Source organism: Coturnix japonica, chromosome 3, assembly GCF_001577835.2.
Source record: "Coturnix japonica isolate 7356 chromosome 3, Coturnix japonica 2.1, whole genome shotgun sequence".
NCBI classification, from domain to species: Eukaryota; Metazoa; Chordata; class Aves; order Galliformes; family Phasianidae; genus Coturnix; species Coturnix japonica.
This window is the reverse complement of record NC_029518.1, coordinates 98058447-98079583: the sequence shown is the minus strand read 5'-3', so window position 1 is coordinate 98079583 and position 21137 is coordinate 98058447. Positions and strand designations below refer to the sequence as shown.

At 45.3% G+C, this 21137-nt stretch overlaps 1 protein-coding gene across 2 annotated transcripts; it reads left to right on the top strand.

Annotated features, from left to right (window-relative positions):
• The first annotated feature begins 3479 nt into the window (after positions 1-3479).
• On the top strand, positions 3480-20183 carry EFHC1 (EF-hand domain containing 1). 2 transcript variants are annotated; one of them, XM_015859797.1, is made up of 11 exons: positions 3480-3542; positions 7995-8216; positions 9690-9977; positions 11800-11949; positions 13184-13376; positions 13667-13887; positions 15130-15270; positions 16443-16656; positions 16878-17025; positions 17839-18055; positions 19558-20183. In XM_015859797.1, exons 1-11 carry the CDS (start codon positions 3480-3482, stop codon positions 19627-19629), a joined length of 1929 nt encoding a protein of 642 aa, XP_015715283.1. In that variant the 3' UTR covers positions 19630-20183. The 2 variants fall into 2 exon arrangements, with proteins under 2 accessions (XP_015715283.1, XP_015715284.1); XM_015859798.2 differs by lacking the exon at positions 3480-3542 and adding an exon at positions 4644-4918 and having other exon boundaries at positions 19558-19707.
• The last annotated feature ends 954 nt before the right edge of the window (positions 20184-21137 follow it).

The following is a 21137-nucleotide window of genomic DNA, read 5'->3' as shown; positions in this document are numbered from 1 at the left end:
TTATGAATCATTAGGAAGGAAGCTTGGCCTTACAGTAGGAGTAGACAATAATCAACAATCGGATGTGGTTTTAGCTGTGTATCTCAAGGCACCTTCCAGGTTTCATAGTAACTGTGATAGTCAACTATGTTATCATGCACCTTCTTTTAGTTTCCCCTTGTCATGTCACTTCAAATCCCTTGCAAAGAGTCCATATCCATCTTAACATTTAGGGTTGGTTTTTTCCCAGTATCTAAAGGCTGCTATACATCCTCCTCTCCTCTCCTCTCCTCTCCTCTCCTCTCCTCTCCTCTCCTCTTCCTCTCCTCTCGCTGCTCTCTCTCTCCTACTCTCTCCTCCTCTCCTCTCCTCAATCACTCTCTCTCTCTACTCCTCTCCTCTCCTCTCCTCTCACTCTCCTCTCCTCTCCTCCTCTCCTCTCCTCTCCTCTCCTCTCCTCTCCTCTCCTCCTCTTTTCCCCTCTCTTCCCTTCTCTTCTCCAGGCTGAACACTGCCAGCTCTCAGCCAGTCTCTGTAGCAGAGCGATCCCACTCTCTGAGCATCCTCATGGCTCCAACAGCTCCAGGCCCTTTGCTTGTCAGCTGTGTCCATTATTCCCTCACTGGGTTGTTGGTATCTCTCTCACTCCCATAATTCCTGATATAAAGCCCAGTGGCATCACACATAATCACATACATACCCCACCTCTAGGATATACATCGGCGTGAATTTCAGTCACTAAAGAAGTCTGCGGTTTTTTTTCTTCTGTTAGCACTATGCTACTCATTTCAATCATTATTTCCTAACGTCATATGCAAAGCAAGGCCTCTGTACTATTGTGCTTCCACCCAGCAGAGGGCGAGATGCCTTCACCTCCGTGGCTGCAGAGGCCCCAGTGCCACGAAAGCACAGCCTCCAGGCTCTGCTGGAGCTCTGCAAGACAGGCTTAGGAAAAAATGCTCCCACTCAAACGGGCGTGCAGCCAGCCCTGCAAAGAGATGCATTTCCGAGCCAGGGATGTGCTTTGCAAACGTCTCGCCCTCTGCGTAAGTGACAGGGATTTTGCCAGACGAGTTAGGCCAAGGTTTTCTGTTTCTATGAAGTAAAAACTGAAGAAGAACAGGACAAAAATACCAAAACAAGGCTGTAAACCTTTTTAACAAGAAATAAAAATAGAGGCTTGTGGTATGCTGCTTGGCAATACTGCTTTAGGGAACACACTTCCTACATGCCATTTACTATTTGATTTTACACAAACGATTACTCGATGCCTAGAAAGCTAGAGACAGTTATTAGCAAGAGAGGGAACGGGCTTATCCCAAGCAGATGAAGTCAAATGCAAATGATTCCATGTCAGAGGAACAAAGCATTTTGATCTGCTCCCTTCACATGTCACAGAGCAGAGAATGAGAGAGAAGGTGTGATCCCAAGCACCTGATATTGCTGCAAATATTATATATAATGAAGTAACTCATTAGATATATGAGTTACTTCAGAAGAGGTTCTTTTACCCCAAGGCAATCTTTGCCTGGTTTTATCCTTGCAGATCTCTGGGAACATGAGGCAGAGCCTTAGCAAGCAGCTCCAAATGAGATATTTCCTTCTTTCTTTTGTTAAGCAGCTGTTGATGCTGGGCTCTGCAAGTAGGTCAGGGAAAGAATGCTTCCCCATGTTGCCTGCTGCTCCTGCTGACTCCAGAGAGAGAACTGGAGCCCCAGTGTGAAAATGAGGATTGAACGTACCTGAAATATAAGGGATTAAGCCACCTGCTGGGTCTTAAGCTCTGCAGCTGTCCCCAGTGATAGCTTATTTATCCCGACGTTGTTTGCTTTGTTCAGGTTGAAGGTAAGATCTACTCTCAGTCAAAAGCAGTTCCTCTAGCTGTGAAGAGCACTAAGCTTGTTCTCAAGCAGCACCCTAACATACCTTTATCAAATATTTATCCACTGGAGCTGGAGGGGTGGATGGTGTGTGGAAGAAGGGAGAAATCCAAGCGTGCAATGGTACGAATGCTGGATATGACAACAAAGCAGTGTAGAAAGCACTGTGGGAGAGCAGTCTGATTTATGAATCCCTGATTTTACCAGGCTCAAGAGTATCACGTTTCAGCCTACTATCAGCAAGCCTGGGCTTCAAAGTGTTCTTTAACAAACCCTTTGTAATTAGTCCTTGGATCCCTCGGAGCACAGATAGGGCATACTGAAACATCAACTATTCCTGTAGCACGGGGATTCACAGGTTGGGCTTATTTATTGCTATGCATTACAGTGGTGTAAATACACATAACAGCACAGCCTTTCCTCCAAAATACATGAGGTTTAAGCAGAGGAGAGCTAGATCTTGATACAGAAAACACCAATCCTTTTGCTTTTCAGGAGTTGTAGAGATGCAAGCCTTGTCTTAGCCTTGCCAAGACTGATTTGCACGTACAGAATTTGCTGTCAAAGATGCCCCTTTCTTCCATGGTCTTCCTAAATCATACATCCCCATCTGCCTTCAAACACTCAGAGGAAGTGAAGTGTTCCGATCCAGTCCCTGCTCATATCTGGAGCCAAAAAGGCAAGTTTCCTTCCCTTAGGAAGGTACTGGCCCTTGTGCTCAGGATACCTGCTGAATGATGGCTGGATCCCACACCAGGAGCAATCAGACAGACTGCTTAAGCCCCAACAACACCCACATCCAAGCCAGTTCCTCACTGTCTGCTTGCTGCCTTTCAACCCTGCTTGGCCTTCAAGTTATTATTTCCCTTTCTGAGCCCATCAGACACCTTTATCTCTCCCTGCTGCTTTTAGTCTCTCTGTGTTCCTGCTTGACTTCTGCTTACAGACTCAGATCCTGCTGCCTGCCCATGAATCACAGCCTGCTCTGTCTTACACACCAACATAAAGGCACTAAAGGGAAGAAGAAACACAAAACCCTCTTTTCTCCTTGGTGATCGACGTGACTCTCCTTATCTGTTACATTTAAGAGCAACTTTCCCACAGGATCTTTACATTTAAAGGCTTTCCTCCTTCCTATACGTGAAATCTCACACTGTGGGGGATCTGTGTCAGTGTTATAACTGGCTATTCCACAGCTAATGTGTATATATATATATATATATATATATATATAACATGGTTAATAAGCACAACCTCTTCTCCTGTGGGGTATTTTGAGAACTTGGGTAGAGTCTCACAGCTACTTTTCTCTATGAGGAGGGCAGGCCGCCCACAGCCTGGACATGTTTTCAGTCTCACATACACAGGCCCAGCTGTGAGAGCAGCACAACTACATCCTGCAACAGGGAAAGAAATACGAGGAGGAACACTTTCCACAGCCTCAAGGCAGCTGCTTTTACACACAACGGGGGTGGTGACAGCCGAGGCCCAGCCCCTCAGGGCCCTTAGCCGGGACAAGGCCGCAGCCGCCGTTAGTCTATTGAACGTGCGTATTAGGCGGGGCCTGGTGATTGCCATAGAGACAGCGTCGCTGGGAGCTGGGAGGTGAAAGCAGCCGCCATGAGCTCGGAGCCGAGGCCGGGTCTGCCCTTCCTCCCGGGCTGCTCCTTCAGGGACCCCACGGTGAGCGCAGCCCCTGCTCAGCCCAGCTCTCGGGACCCCTCAGCATCGGTACCCCCAGCCCCCGCCTGGTCTTGAAGGTAGCCCTTGCTGGAGGAGCCCTGTGAGGCTTCTGCACAGCCCAGATGCTATGGGGGACTTTCACTGACCCGTGGTTCCTTGGGGATCCTGGTGTCCTTGTTCACGCTCCCAGGGAACCTGGTACTGTCTCAGACCCTCCTCTAACTCCCCAGTGGACCTGGTATCTCCACATTCACCTTATATCTTCTCAGAGGCCTACCCTAGTCAGCTTGTGGTTTGCCCAGATCACCTCCTAATCCCCACAAGAGGTTGGGTACTTCCTCAATTAATCTGAAATCCCTGGGGGAGCTGGTATCCTGTGGATAACCTGACACCCCAGCTCACCTGATGCCCCTCAGGATATCCACCAAACTGACTCTCAAAGGGCTTGAGATCCTTATAAACTCACCCAAGGGAGCTGAAAACCACTGAACTCTTTGCCCAGGGAAGCTGGTTTTTCTCTAAGCCAACAGCTGCCTGCTGAGCTCACTCACTCCTGGGGGGGGGAATGAACTCTCTGAATCCACTTGCTTCCCCTAACCTCATCCACAGGAGCTCCCTGAGCTGTCCCAAGGCAATTTCAAGTCAAGACAAGTTCCCAGAGCAACAGATATGGCTGAGCCCAGCCTCCTTGGTGCTTTTAAATCCATCCCCAAGATGCCATTGCATCTTGCACCCATCTGATGTCCCCTTAAACTGCCCCAAAACAGAACCACTATCTGCAGACTTAACCCTGGGGATCTAGTACTCATGAATCCATTTTTTAGTTGCCCTGCCAATTCATATGGTACCAAAAGGGGAGCAGCACTCTAAAACTGACTTTATAAACAGGCAGACCACTTCTGAACCACCTCAGTTATGTGTTCTGTTTCCTTTGTGGCTCTGGACAGCCTGGTCTAGTGGCTGGCAATCCTGCACATAGCAGCGGGGTTGGAACTAGGTGGTCATTGTGATCCTTTTCAACCCAGGCCATTCTATGATTCTATGAACTTACTTCTCATTCTGGTACTGCCCTGAACCAGGACCCATACAGTCACCTGATTCTTCCATAGATGCCTTCCTTGTATTGCCTGGAGAATTTAATGCTTGATAGACCATATGAAACTGATGCTCTGGAACCTGAGAACTGAGAGTCTGGTCAGAGAACTGGTATCCCTCCACTGAGCTGATACCATTGCAGCCTCCAGAATTCTCAAGGAAGTGAAACTTCTCAGCTGTACTCACACTCCTTGGAAGAAGTAGACTCATCCTCTGCATTTGAATAGATACCTAAATAAGGAAGCAAGCTTTCCTTTTCCCCACTCACAATGGTCAACAAGGTGAGGATCTGGTAACCTCAAATCCTCCCAATATCCTCTTGCAAAAGCAAGATGAAAAGCAATACACCCTGAGTTCCTTCTAGTGCTGTTTTAGAGCAGCTGACAATTTGCATTTCCTTCTCCATGGGAAGTTAATATCTCAGATCTTGATACTGTTACTCATCTTCAACTCAGTGCTACTATAATTGCAGTTTTAGAAGCCAAAGTCTTTGAATTTTCCTGACTGCTTTGCTCAGAAGCTCACAAACTTCGGTAGGAAATGGATACAGCAGGGCATGCCTGATGTCTCTGTGGAACCTAATAGCTTTAAGAATGGGCTCCCAGTACCTAGAAAGGCCTCACTATGCTCCGGTATTGCAGGATAAGGAACATCATGCGCTTGCATCTGATCCTTGTTATGTGGGGCATGCTCCATTGCAAAACAAACAGACAAAAATCTTGGGGCATGTCTTTGATATTCCTGTTGAAAACTAACCCTTCCAGGGCAAGACCTTCTATGTCATCCTGATACCTCTTGTAGATCCTTCTCCACAAAAGAAAGACCATTGTACTAACACAGCCCTCGCTTTGGGATAAAGGATAAACCTTCTCAAGGGATGGTGAGCCCCACTGCAGGTCAGTCAAAGTTCTATCCATATCACAGAGCCTCTTAACTTCCACTGTACCAACCCCAGCGGTGCCTTCCAGCACAAACAGTCACACTGTTTTCTAAGTCAGTGACGACTGAGTTTTCAACAGTAAATGGAGTCATTCACTCATAACAAATACTCTCAATCGTGCAGTTATAAAGGTTATCTCAGCATTATTCTCAGTAACCACTTGGAAATTTACAATGCAAATCTCTGCCCCTAGCAAAATATTATTTCTTCTATCAGCAAAACCCCACCTGCTTTAGTCATGTGCGTGCTTCTACTGACATCAGTGGCGCTGTGTGCAGAAGAAACACCCAGAGGATTTAGCAGATCAGATTGTTATTTCAGAGTAACTGGAAGTATTGCCCTACTGGTGATGTTTAAGTCGATCTGCACTCCAGAAATGTCTTTGCAATGTTGCTCAGTGAGTGTTATCACCTCACTTTGCCTCTATGTTCCAGCCTATAAAATGATCAGCAAGATACTTGTTTTCTATGTGAATTTGGAGACATGCTGTAAAAAAACCTCTGCATTCAGATAAGATAACGTAGTTAGTTACTGGTTATTCAGATGCACTCTAACGAACTGAGACCCTGGGAGGAGAAGCAGTGTTTATATGAAGCTCTACAGACATGGCAAGAAATACTTAATTCAGTAGCATTTCTCCAATATGGGCTGGCAGCAACTGAGATTAGGAGTTTACATTCTGGGTTTTCCCTTTCAGTTTTGCATTACTCACCTGATATTGTGAGATGTAGCCTGGCGTTCATGCCCTTAAAAGCCTGTGTGCTTCTGACAAGCGCTGATATTGCCAATCTAAGGACAAACTCCTTGGTTTTCATTGAATGTTTCCCTTGGTATTTATTGAACAGAAAGGAATGGCAATCCTGTGGCAGGGCTGCTGTTTATGAAACATTCTGTTAACGTGTCTCCAGTAAACTATCTTGTTTTCACCTGAATGTGTTTTCCTAACTGCACTGTGAGATGCGTAGTACCAGCTCAGAGAGAAAACAGGCAATTATGTGAAATTCAAGTGAGGCCTTGAAGGTATAAATAAGATTAGAAGCTTAACCATGGGGGGTGAGGGAGGGGGAGGAGGAGAAGTGGTTCACATGCCTGAGGCTGGGCTGATTGTGAGTCTGGCAAAGGAGCTGAAGCCTTTTCCTTTGGCGCTAGAAATGCCTACAATTCTGTTTGATTTGGCAAAACTGAAGGTAAAAGCAGATACTTTATCATAGAATTATAGAATGGTTTGGGTTGGAAGGGACCTTTAAGATCATCCAGTTCCAATCCCCCTACTCTAAGCAGAGACATCTCCTTTTAGACCACTTTGCTCACAGCCCCATCCAGCCTGGTCTGAAATGCTTCCAGGGAGGGGGCAATGCTTCCATGGAGGGGTCATGCTCATGGACTCACAGTTTCTCCTGCTTTCCTTGTTACAAGTGCCGAAAGCCTAGTGGGACCAGCCAGCCACGTGTTGTTCCAAATGCTTTCAGCAGCAGATGTGGGCTGTACTGCAAGCTGAGTAGCCTCCTGCCTGCCAAGTCCAATCCTCCTCTTCAGTGGAGAAGAACGCAACTGGGCAAACAGAGCTGACATCCTATTCACAGCTCAGATGCTTTCTTCTGTGCCCTTAAGCAAAGTGGGGACCTTCCTGTGGCATGTGGATAATTATTTCACTTGAAGAACGGTTTGATAGCTGACACGAAGCAGATAGCAAAGGCAGGAAAGGCCTCTAAGAAGGTCAAAACTAAGAATAAACCAACAAAGCTAAAAATAACAGGAGAATCCTATCGCCAACGTTATACAGTGCTCACATAAACAGAATTGTTTGTCATAATGGGTTCCCCATAGATCTGCTATAGGACTTTACTCTGTGTCTGTGGTTTTTTACATGCAGACCCTTACATAAGTTGTGGGGAGAGGTGGTGAAACAAATGATATGCTTTGATGTGTTTCCTAATTCCAGTTCTAAAGACGTGACACATCTTGACCAGCAAGGGGAATCCTCTGAAATTGCAAGGAATATATAACAAAGAAGTAACAGAAAGAAGGTGCACATGCAATAGTCAAGGGAGCACCATAGGGCATAAGGGAGTGAGGTCCCTTGGAGCTTTGCACTGCTGTAGCACAGAGTAGGGAAGAAAAGGTCTGTGAGATAAATACTAGGGCAGATCAAGTGCAGTTGCCCCATTCTGGATGCTGAGGCTCGTGGTAAGTCTGTGCCAGTGCAAGGATTTGAGCTGACTCTGATGCTTTGTTCCTCCAATCACTCACTGTTTATTCAGCCTTCTTGATCTAAGCGTAAGTAACGGCTGCAGTAGGTTATAATAAATCACTGTGGAGGCATTCTGGCTATCAAACTGTCACTGGTTTTCTGTGCTTTTAGTAGCAATATCTACTAAGTGCATGTAGGATTTTAACAGCTGGATTTTCTTCCACAGAAAACATCCTTTCATCGCTCGCAGACGCTGGGCTACAAAAATGGGTTTGCCTTTTCTCGGCTGCCAACAGTGGGGTTCGGCGGGGAGCGACTGTACGTGAATCAGCCTACTCAAGCTGAATTAGATGAATTATGCTACACAGGACCCACACTGACCTACGGGGAAGCCAAGAAGATTACTCCTTCAGGCTTCGTTCCAGCACACGTGGCTTTTGACAAAAAGGTATAAAGAAGTTTATTCCAGGAATATTGGCTGGCCAAGTTCGGAGACATAAACAGTCAGCTCCAGGGTTCATGGGACAGCGTACAGCAGTTTTCAGATGCCATAGCCCTTAGTCAGAGACAGCTGAACCCCAGTCTGAAAGAGGCTTTCTTTGCTCAGGAGGAGGATTATAATACATAAACGATGTAAGACATTCCCTGCGAGTTACGCCGGAGCAATTCCAGCAGGAGTTTGAAAAGAAATTTGATTAATTCTGAAAAGCTTCAGTTTATAACCACTGCCCTGTAAAACACAGCCTGCCCTCCTGCATTTCCAAAAGGTTATTGAGGTTGTAACTGAGCTTGAACAGTTAAGTCTCTCTGCATTTGAGTCCCTGATAGACTGTCTAGCTTTGGTCTATCTATATATGCTCATGCTTGTCACCACAGCATGTTAGAGCCTGCTGCTCCAGCTGTACTTCCTGCATTACATCTTGGTGATCCTGTCAGACTAGGAGGTGGCTCTAGGTCTGCAATCCTGAGCTGACCCTCACTTTTAAACGTGCTGGTTGCACAGACTGCAGCTGCAGCCAGAGCAGTCCCTGCAGAGCATGAAAGGCTCGGCAGTCCTGAGCACATGCAGAGGTTGCACCCTGTCTGGCAGGTCTGGAAAGGCAGCCCTCCTGGGAGACAGCATGAGGGACAAATATCCTGTGTTAATTACTGCTTCAGGGGCCATTCTTTCAGAGTAACGTAGATGGTGCTGTTTTAATGTCAGATACTTCCCTGTCCCTTCATTCAAACTATAGTAGTAGCTACTTGATTACGTAGGTCAGTGGGCTGGGTATGCAAGGCTTGATTACCCACCTACATCCTCTTAGGAGCAATGAATGCTCTTGGAGGCAATATTCCTTGTGCTTCTATCATTCACGGGACTGAGACTGACTGGCTTTTGGCAGGGTATGCAGCGTGAGTTTCCTCTGTGTCCTGATTTCTCTCTTTATTCCTTCAGAACAAATTGCCTCTTCCTGCCTGTGCTGGATAGATATGAGTTCAGATGAATGAGGCAGGTCCTAAAAACCACAAATGTCATCAAACTGTTAACTAAAATCACCAGATCATTTTTCAGACCCTTGTTCAGGGGGTCTGATTATTAAAGAAAGTCAGATGTGTCTGTAAATTAGATTACTGACAGTAACCAAGCACTCGGTTAGTAGGTAGAATAACAGATGATCATGGAGAAAAGAAAGTGCTGTATTTATTACAAGTATCTTGTGTAACCAAACTTAGAAAAGCCCTATTGAAGCCTCCACCATCAGTCACAGATTGGGCTAACAGTTGGCCTTGATGATTTTATAGATTAGAATCCAGTCATTTTTCACTGTCAAAGCCCATTGCAAGTACAATTCTTTGTATTAACTTTGTATTAACAGACTAACTGTGGTGGTCAAATTGTTTCTTTCCCTCTCTCTTTGGTATCTTGTCCCTCTGGCAGGTTTTGAAGTTTGATGCCTATTTCCAGGAAGATGTTCCTCTCTCTACAGAAGAGCATTACCGTATTCGCCAAGTGGGTATCTATTACTATTTGGAAGATGACACCATATCTGTCATGGAGCCTGTTGTGAAGAACTGCGGTTTTCGTCAAGGCACATTTATCAGACGTCATCGCGTGCCCAAGAATGCCCTTGGGGATCCTTACCACTGGAAGGATCTGAATCGAGGTATCAACATCACCATGTATGGCAGGACATACCGCATTGTTGACTGTGACCCATTCACGCAGGTGAGTTCCTTATATGGAGAAACTGACATGAGGAATCCCAGGAGTTACAAGGTGGAAAGATTTGTTACAGTCCAGTCTGGTATTCTATACCTGTAGCTTTCACACTGAGATTGCTTGTGATCTTTCATTCTGTGTTTTGTGGAGACTTCTTTCCTCATATAACAATAGGTATTTCAAGGTACAATATTTGCAGTGAGCACAGCTACTGTTTAGTACTTTAGACCATTCTCTTTCCTGAAGACTACACCCTACAAAACAAATTCTAAGGTTGTTATTAGGTTAAGAGAATTGGTCTAAGCTAACTTCTGTCTGTGTGTAGCAGGTTAGCTGCTGAGAGTCATGATGAACCATTGTGCATATATGAAAGGGAAATTACTGAACTATTTTCCAGCTTAGTGCTCCTCTGATAAGAAGGGGGGATGAGAATGCTGTTAGTAACTCAGCACTCGTCTGCAACAAACCAGACATAGTCAGTGGATTTAGAATCATAATATAAACTGACCTAAGACTGCTTATTCATTGCCTGTTTTTTATTCCTAGCTATTTCTGTACCGGTTGAATTAAATCACAACAACACACTGTAACTAATAGTAACATATACCAATATATCGGTATTCTTTTAGATTGTCCCCAGTGCATCCTGGGCCCTGGCCAATCACTGTTCTTTCAAGCAGTTCCCAGGATCAGTTCAAGACTTTGAGCACTCCAGGGACCATTCCCAATAGATGAGTTCTATGCAGCCAACTTGTTCTGGAGGCTGTGTGAGTTTAGATGCAGGCTGATTCTTGCCAGTTGGCCTCAGTGCCCAGGAATGTTCCCAATCATGTAATATGTTAGTACATACGTATTTGCTGAGTGCATGTGGGATCTGCTCTGCTAGAACTAGACGACCGTTAAAGTCAGTTGACATCAGATGGAGATCTGGTTCTCCTGCTAATGTTGGTTATTTGATGGAAAACATGGCATGAGCTATGTGGGTCTAATTCTCAAGGCCACAGGTCTATTTATCATCAACTGACATGCTCTAGAACAGAGTCTGAAAGTGTAAACCTGCCCTGTGAGTCTTCAGGCTGATCTCACATGCCCATTGGAGATGTTTGCACAGGTGCTTCCTGGGCTGAGTATTTTCACAGGCCAAATAGGGAAGAAGTCCATTGACTTCTGAGGTTGTTTTGAATGACTGAGGTGAATGCACAAGTAATGCCCTAGAGTTTGTTTATGCATCTAAGGTAAGTAAAAAATCCCTTTATAAGCAAACAGATTGTCCTCTTTCTGTGAGAAATGTGCTCCTCCTGGCAGATGAACTAAAGGTGCTAATCTGGACACATATCCTCCTGGTCAGAGGGGCTTTGAAGGGCCTCGTGTGAGTCACACAAACTTGCAGTGTCTGACAGAATGGAGAACACTGAAGCTCTTGCAAATTCAGACTGCTTACATCCCTGGTTGTGTACTAACATAATCTTTTCAATTTACATAGAAGAGACCAACCTGATTATTATCCTCCATTTAATGCCCCAAAGGCAAGGAAAACTGTACTCAAGTAGAATAGGACTTAGGATGTTGGGGGCAGGACTGTCCTGCATACTGGAAGGGCAGATAAAGCTAAAAAACAGCTTAAAAAGGAACATCTTAGTTGTTCCCTGTTGTACTTGCTTTTGCAAAGAACTAAAACCCCTGCAACCTGATGAGCTATGCAGAATGAATCTACAGTGTTCTGGCAACACTCAGCCCATTTGTAATCTCTTATCTTCAGATATCTTCAGCCCGTCTCTTATCTTCAGAACTCATATCAGCAATTAATACCTCAGAATGACTTTCCTAGGTATTCCTGGAGAGCCAAGGAATTGAACTGAACCCTCCAGAGAAGATGGTTTCTGATCCTTACATGGAACGGCGTCAGATGCCCCTGCGAATGTACATCACACCATCAGATTTTGACCAACTCAAACAGTTCCTGACTTATGACAAGCAGGTGAGTGATCTGTCAATGGTCACCTATATGTGTCATAGAAACCTGGATCTTGTGAGTGCCTGCAACTTTACTCATTCTAAAAGATCTCAGTCCACTAGACAGACTCCAGATTTACTCCTTTTTTCTTTTTTTTGGCATTTGTGAGAAACAAAATATATCATCTTATTGTTCAAGTTTGTGCCTTGCAAGCAGTTTCTCCTTGGATTGCCTATTCTAAAGATCCTCCCTTTCTTTCTTGCTCTCTGTTGCAATGACATAGGATACCTGCCTTGGGAAGTTAGCAGACCAGTCCAGATGTTGTTCTACTACAGATGGGGATGTTACATTCACACATATTTTCCCCCAGAATATTGAAGCCAGGTGTTAGAGGGTGGTGACGCACTGGAACAGGTTGCCCAAGGAGGTTGTGGATGCCCCATCCCTGGAGGCATCCAAGGCCAGGCTGGATGTGGCTCTGGGCAGCCTGGGCTGCTGGTTGGTGGCCCTGCACACAGCAGGGGGTTGGAACTGAATGAGCACTGTGGTTCTTTTCAACCCAGGCCATTCTATGATTCCTGACTATCAATCAAACAGTTATTGGACATCAGCTGGGTATTAGCATAGACCAGGATTGTATCCATTTACTGTTTTGGATATGGTTGCCTTGTTTTGAGGAAGGCAAGCAGTTTTACTGTTTGGATGTAAGCTGGGCTGTGCCTGCTGTATTACTGATAGTTCAGCCTCAATCACTCAGATCTGAGCCAACTCCTTGACAACTGTTGGATGGTCTGATTAGGAGCTGTACCTTGCAGAACTTTTGAGCTTTTCCACTATTGCAGCAATCCCAAAACAGTAGGTGATGGACTTGGAAGCATTGCAGTGCGAGATGTTTGATTTCTGTGCCATTAAAACAAGGCATTTTCTGTAGACAGAAGTGAGGTGGGGTCTAGAGTGAATGCAGTATCCTCAGAACAACTACAGACATATCCATCTGCCTTTGGTAGAGAATTGGCCGTGAAACCTCAGTATTTGCCATGAAACATTCAAAATTAGATTCTGCCTCGCTTTACTAAGTTTCAATATAAAAATCCCTATGCTCACAATACAAGAGCTTGGTTCTTCTGTAGTTGGCAGAGAAGACTGCTGAGTTACTTCCAGTCACCCAACCTATTTTAGCCAAAATCATTTGGACAAAGCACTTAGTAATTATAACCCATGTTTGTTTTTTTCTGCCTGTTTTTTTTACCCGCCTCAGGTCCTTCGCTTCTACGCCATGTGGGATAACACAAACAGCATGTTTGGTGAGAATCGGCCTTTCATCATCCATTACTACTTGGCAGATGACACGGTGGAGGTTCGGGAAGTCCACGAGCCCAATGATGGCAGAGACCCATTCCCAGTATTCATAAGACGCCAACGCTTGCCAAAAACCTTTGTGGACAAGAAAAGTAAGTTTAGAGCAGGCAGCACATCTGTGCTAAAGCACCATGGTGGGTGGGTGTAGATGTGGAAACCGTGTTAGAGGTGCATCAGTTCAAGAGCTGCAGGTGTCATCAGTTTTTGGCCAAAGGAGTATTCTTTCAGTGATCACTAAATGCCTTTGTATTCTGGGAAGCAGAGCACTACCAACAGCTCTCTGGAGATTTTTATACAGCTTCCTTTTGTATACCTTTTCACTGAGAAATATTAACATTTACCTGATTGCTTAGCTTTTTTCCTTTTGCTCTCTTGTCCTTAGAGACCTTCCCAAGCTGTGTGATGGAAATCTCTGATCAGGAGGTACTTGAGTGGTTCACAGCTAAAGATTTTGCTGTTGGCAAACCTACCACCCTCTATGGACGCACGTTCTTCATCTACGATTGCGATGAATTCACACGTAACTTCTACCGTGACAAATTCGGCATCACAGACTTCCAGCCAGTGGAGATAAAGAAGAAACCACCTGAGGAAGTACCACAGGTACTGTAAGCAGTTTTGAAAAGGGAGAGAGGGAAATCTGCAGTCCATGTATGCTTTGGTAGTAAAGTATAGGTTCAGCTTAGTGAGAGTTTCATCTTAAAGAGCAAGTCAAAGAGTAAGTCAAAGCAAGCTAAAGGTTAAAGAAAAGAGTGACTTGAGGAATCAGAGAATCATAGATCCATTTGAGTTGGAAGGGACCCTTAAAGGCCATGTTTCTCATTCCCTGCTCTGAACAGGGATACCCACAGCTCCATCAGTGCTCAGAGCCCCGTCCAGTCTAACCTTGGCTCTCTGCAGGGACGGGGAACCACCACCTCTCTGGAGAGTGTGCTCCAGTGCTTCACCACTCTCGTCATTAGAAACTTCTTCCTTATATCCAGTCTGAATGTTCCCTCTGTTAGTTTGAAACCATTTCCCCTTGTCCTATCACAATAGACCCTGCTAAAGAGATGATCCTCTTCTTTCTCACTGCCCCCCTTGAGATAGTGAAGGCCTCTCTCAGCTCTCCCCACAGCCTTCCCTTCACCAGGGTGCACAGCTCCAGCTATATCAACCTGTGCTCATAGAAGAGCTGCTCCATCCCTGGGGTCATTTTTGGGGATCTCTCTCCAACAGATCCACATCTCTCAAGAACTGAGGATTCTACAATGAGATGTAGTACTCAGGGAAGGCGAGCCAAGGATGGATGGTCAAATTAATATGAAATTTAAGTCAAAATGCCAATTTTTAGTAATGTAAAGGGCAGAACCAACACCCTGACTATGCCTATACTAGAAAATTACATGTCAGGGTTTGTTTTCTGGCTGCAAAGTGAACTGGAATGGTCTGTCTGCAGCCATACCACTGAACTTTATCTCACTTCTCCAAAAAGAATTGCTGAGTCCCACATGCCTATTGGAGATGGTCACTGCCCATGTCACCTCCCATGGAATGAAATGGAGTATTATATAGTGTAACTACACAGATGATTGAGTTCCTGTACACAGGAAGGGTTAGTTATTGATCTCTTTATTCAGAAAAACTACCTGGCTTTCTGACAGTGAGATTTTCTTAGCTCTTATATAAAATTTCTATAAATGAGGGCTCCAGCACATGGCTGGTCTAGGGCATCTCTGCTGGGCAGGATGTCACAACTGTTGCCACCTGGTCTTTCCAAACAGATGTTTTCTTATAAGCTGTCTTGCGAACATTTTCTTGTTCTTTGTTTCAGTTCTTTCTACTTGCTCTCCCCTCTGGCTGCAGGTAATTCCTCCATATAATGGTTATGGCTTCCTTGAAGACTCCCTTCAGAACTGCTATTCTCTATTTCCAAAGCCTCCCCGGAAAGATATCATTAAAATGCTAGAGAATGACCACAAAGTGCTGCGGTACCAGGTGGCCCTGGTAAGTCCTTTTCTTGACACTGTGCATGTATCAGTTCATGTTGTAGAGGTAGAAGAATGGAGGGAACACGCTGCTCAGACAAGGCTGGTAGCAAATGTTCTTCTGTGCTGGTGGGGCAAGAAATGAAAAGCGTATGATCCTTAGGAGAACCCACTGGGTTATTGTGTGCTTGCTGCGACAATTAGTGACACACAAAGGTAGGAGGAAAAAAAAAACAACCAACAAAACCCAGCAAGGCCAGGCAGTGCAAAATAGATGTGCTACAAAACCACAGCCATTTATGGAAAAACTCCCACTGACATCAGCACGTGACAGATGGCCCTAATTGAAACAGCATTGCAGCTGGGCTCTGTGCCTCTGCCTGCCTCCAGCTGCTGCCACAAGCGTGAGCTTGCTGTCTTTCTGCTTCTGGCTCCCAGCACCTGTCCTTCTCCAGGCTAGTCCCAGCTGCAGCAGCCAGCAAGGGGCTGTGCTGGCAGAGCAGCCAAGTGTCAGTGTGGAAGCAGGGGAGTCCAGAGGGACGGTGCTTTCCACCCACAGCAACAGTGTTTGGGCTTTGGCCTTTGTGTCAGCTTTGCAGCTGGTTTATGCAAGGAACCTCTGGCACGTCTAGCAACAGCGATGGCATTTCCTGTGCTGCCTGGTGCCTGCCCTCTCCAAACACTCAGGGTGAATAAGGGCTGATTTCTTTTCCCTATTGTGCAGCAGTTCCTAAAGGGCACAGCTGATGAGTTCAAACCAACTTTATTTTAAACTAAGTAAGTAAACCCACTGGTGTGTCAGGGGAGTGTCTTCCTGTGAGTAAGAGCTGAAAGCAGCACCAACCCCTCTCAGGCAATCATTAAAATGAAATATATAACTTTAATACTAAACTTTACAGCCAGCCTTCCTTTGCATGATGAATCATTCCATATAGGATATTCCTTTCTCTTGGATTACTCAGTCTGGAAATACTGAATGCTCTTAGTCACTGCAGCCCAAATTCTGCTTCTGTTACCCTGACTAGAGCAAGCAAGCTTTGAAATCCAGGTGTTTCATGCTGTTACCCTATGACAATGTATTTGCAATGTTTGCCTAATCATCTGCTTAGTTTTACTCAGCTAGAAATGAAAAGTTATGAACTCTGGGCATGGTTCAAATGTTCTTTTCCAAAGCTGTTACCTTTCTTCTAGGAATCTCCAAACCCAGTGGATGAAAAGCGTCGCTTCATCCTCTCTTATTTCCTCTCCAATGATATGATCAGCATCTATGAACCACCAGTCCGTAACTCTGGCATCATTGGAGGCAAATACTTAGGAAAGACCAGAGTTGCCAAACCAGGCTCTACTACAGACAATCCTGTGTACTATGGGCCCTCTGACCTCACCATCGGTTCTACCATTGAAGGTAAGAGCCAGTCTGGCTTGGTGATACTCTCTGAGCATTGGCTTAAACTGCCTGATCCGTCATTTATTGTATCATTTGAAAGACCTGTACCTTCTGGATTTCACTGTTGGTCGGTTTCCAGATCACCTGCTGGTGTGAATTGATTAAACTCTGTTATGTGTGTGGACCTTAGACGTAATTAGGAGAACAGATACATTCTTCCTTTGATACCTCTCCCACAGTGTTCGGCCACAGGTTTATTATCACTGATGCTGATGAACATGTGCTCAATTATATGGAAAGTAACGCAGAGAGTTTTCCTGCATCAACACTACAGTCCATGAGGGATCATTTTCGCTCACGGCAGGTGGTGGAGGAGACTGCCAAAAGGTAGGCTTCCAAGGATGGCATATGGAGCTAAGTGAGACTCAGGGCTGACAACTAAGGGCATTTCCAGCAGCTCTCATGGGCTCCAGTTTGCTGTCTAGTGGCTGCTCAGCTGATTATTCAGCTCCAAAGATGTGTCTGAACAGGTATAGCAGGGGATCAAGAGTGTACGATGTCATGGGTATCGCTGACCCCAAAACCTTGTGGGCCAGCTCTGGCTCAGTGGCAGAGACAACTAGAGGTGAATGAATGCAGTCATCTTTTCCCAAAAGGGAGCAGTAAACTGTGATAGGTGCTGCTAACAGTATCTTCATGAGTCTTCATTTGGTTGCAGACTCAGAGAAAGGATGGTGGGTTTGTTTTCACATTTGCTCTGGCTCTCAGCCTGCCAGAGCCTGGACATCATCCCCCGTTTTAGCTGTCTGTCTGGACCCGTTTTAGGCCACCCAGTAACAGCCCTGTAACCACAGGATGCCCTTTAGAGTCAGCTTGTGGAAATTCAGAGGCTCTGGTTGAAACTTGAGCTGCATGCAGTTCCTGGGACCATATGAAACACACAAGCAAACCCTCATTGGCCCAAAGTATTTGGTGCACAAGGCAAATGTCATGCAGACAGAAAGCAATTTCCCTAATGTCCAATATCAGGACTTAGCTCCACCTGCAAGTTCAATCTGAGATGAGCTTGCCATAAAAAACAAACACCCCAGAAGCCTGCTGTGTATTCAGAAATACAGCCCAGACAGCCACACAAGCATCACAGTAGGACTGTAAGAAGTAACTTCTACATTAAATTCTATTTTCTCTTCCCTTCTACAGTAATGTTCCTGCTCCAGGAACCAGCATACAGGAACTGGATGAACTAATTGAACGGGTTCAGGACGAGCTGAAGCTCCATAACTACTTGAACTTCAGCAGCATTCGGGAGGCATTACTTCGTTGTGATAAGGATCAGTCTGGTTTCCTCAACAAAGCCAAATTTTTATCCATTTGTGACAGCCTCAAGGTGCCAACCAGTGCCGCTCTGGTTAACAAGGTCAGAAGGAAGGGGTGCTGTGCATATTAAAATTCACTCCCCCCATAGGTGTTCTGAAAGATCTCTTTTACAAACTAACCCAAACCAAGCTCAATCAACAGCTATTCTGTCCTACAAAGGGGAACAGCTCCACGAAAAGGGTGAAAGAATCCCAGTTCAGAAAGGCTTCTGTGCTGTTGGACCGAACCTTTCTCTTAAAGGAGGAAGTAACAATTCCTGTCCTTTATGTAATGCGTGTTGACCCCAGCATATTATAAAATTCTAAGTGGCTGCTTGGTCAGGACTTAGAGATGAGCAGAAGAGGGGGTTGTAAATCATGGAGATGAGGCATAGGCTCCTGTGGAGCTACTGAGTGTCTGTTGTGTCTTAGGCACACCTGGGCATGAGTAGAGATGACACTGAGATGCTTAGAGGATCGTCCTTATGAAAGCCTAGACACACTGTGAATTTAACAGCAGCTGAATTGAAGAGTTGAGAACTAAGTGTTTTACAAAGAAAAAAGTAATCATAACCATTACAAACTCGTTCCACGTTTATCTGGCAGTCTGATCATGCTGTGGGAAGTCAGCCTACGATCCACCTTTCTGCAGGTTATAGCATTTGTGTTCAGCAAGTCTGTAGCTCACAAGGCAACATAGCTTCCTCTGCTGCCATATTTCAGGCCCTCTATGGCCATCAGGTTAACCCAATTGAAGCAGAGCCTCCATCTATGACCTTAGCACTAAACGCATCTCTCTTGAAATCTTAATAAGAACGTGCTCAGAGCCCATACGAGCATGACAGCACTGTAAATGAAACATACAGCAGATGGTTAACTACTGTGTGGCCTGGAGAGGAGCACAGCTGTCAGTCACTCACGAGCAAACCAAGTAAATCTGTCTCCAGGCGACAAGGGGAAGAAGAATCCTTTCAAGGAGCTCTGATATTAGACCTTTTCCATCTCCCTGGGTGTCAGAAGGAGATTAGTTATGCAATTAAGGAAACAAAAGCCTTCTTTCTTCCCCTTAAGCATACGAAGGCTATAGCTCTGTAACGCAATGCAGGGTGAGGCATGGATACCAGAACTGGTTCATTAGCAGGGCTGTCACTGAGCTCAATTATCTGTGTCTCCACTTGATGCCATTTGCACATACCGAAGAGACGCCACCAAACAGTGCCTGTTGAGATGCGGGGCCTCCATCCTGCTTTGGTCAGGGACTTGTGTGAGGTTTCTGAAAGATGTGCTGTGGCCTTTGCCAGTCTTTGGCCACCAGTTTTTTGTGGCTCTGTTGTCACTGTGGTGACACTTAGAGGGCAGACCCTAACCCTAACACTTTAACTCTTGTCCTTGCATAGGTTGGTGTCATCTATAGGCATTCAAAGTTACCTGTGATTCAGTACTATGGAGCCAGTCTGCTCCTCTGCTCTGTCACGTAGAGAATACCTGTGGGCACGTTTCCCTATAAAAACATGTTTGCAGGTTCCTTCAACTCTTTCTGACGTTGCTTCTTTTTTCCCCCCAGCTGATTGACCTGTGCACCTATGGAGGTGACCAGATAAACTACCGTGACTTCCTTAGAGCCTTGCCCTTGTGATCCTCGCCTAGAAGCTGAAGCACAAGACCAGCAATGATTTCCTTAGCTGAGCTGACTGTAAGACCTCACACTTTAAAAAGGATGCTCTGGTTTTTACCTTTGAGTCTTTTCCTCTCTCTCTTCCTTCCTAATTGCACCCTTGCTTGGATAACTTTTTACCTTCCCAACCTGCCCCTGCTGTTTTTGCTGCCACCAAAATCAATCTCATAACTGCTGAATACTGAAATGAAACCCACAAGGAAAGCAAAAAATGGTTTGGAGAACCACAGCCAGGTTCTTCTATTGATCTCTCAACTTTTTAGTGCAGTACGGCAAGGCTTGCTAGAGCTAAAGCCTGGAGTGATAAGCATCTCAATTTCATACAGAGTTGAAAGGGGCCTGCAGTGAGAAGACTGCCAGTTTAAATTTTCATTTGCATTGCAAGAAAACCTAAGAGTTCTGTCAGAAACCACAATAAATGCATGCTAGCTAGTCTGACTATAAGCAACTGATGCATGGCTTCTATAAAAGTGTTAAAAAGTATGCTTTAAATAAATGTACCTCAATGCCAGGAATTGCTAAGGGTTAAAGTAAGGAAAAAAAACACACCACCACCACCACCACAAAGCCAACTCTGACTCTGGCTTTACTTGAATAGTAGCTTAGCTCTCACATATCTCATGGAAATTGTAGGGTCTGCACACAGCTGTGCTGACAGCAGCTTTGCATTATTTTAACAAAGGGTTGGGAGAAAGGTTTTAGAACTGAGATTGCATCTAAACCCATCTCATGCAACCTGTCATCTTACAGGATAGGTCTAATGAAAAGGAAAAACTAACCGTTGGCATAGCAATAGGGCTGTGACATTTCTGCTCTGATTTCTCATCTCTCCATGAAGAGAAACAAGGCAGGAACCTTCTCATCCCAGCTGACACCTGCCAGGTATTGCCACTGAGCGCAGACGAAGGGCAGCTATCATGCACACAGAGAACAAAGCCCTTCGGAACAAAATGCTTATTTAACTCAGCTTTTTGTGCTGTGGGATCCCACTCCCCCTGCCTCCCCTTGTTCAGGAAAGGTCACTGCTCTTCCCTTCTGAGCCCATTTTATACTGGGCTCAGTATTCTCTCTGACTGAGAGTTTTTGAAGCAATCTCAGGTCCATCTCAGATTTCAAAGCATGGCTTGACGTTGTATGAGGTACCTTCCAAGCAGCAGCTGCAAAAGACTAACCTCTAACAGCCACCCTGAACGGCTTTTCCAGAGGCCCAAGATCTTGCAGATGAAATTACGGGAGCTACAGGCTGTAGAAAAGAAAGTAAGAATTTGTTTTCTGCACATGCTATGAAGCTGTAACCTAATACTTAACCAAACCATGCAGCATGCCCAGGGCCAGCTGCAGAAAGCATACAATTGAGCTCACCAGAAACTATGCACCTAAGCCACATCAAATGAATCATATCCTACAAATGCCCATATTCTCCACTCCCAGCAAGCGAGGCAGTCACTGATAACTCAGAAGCAGCTGCC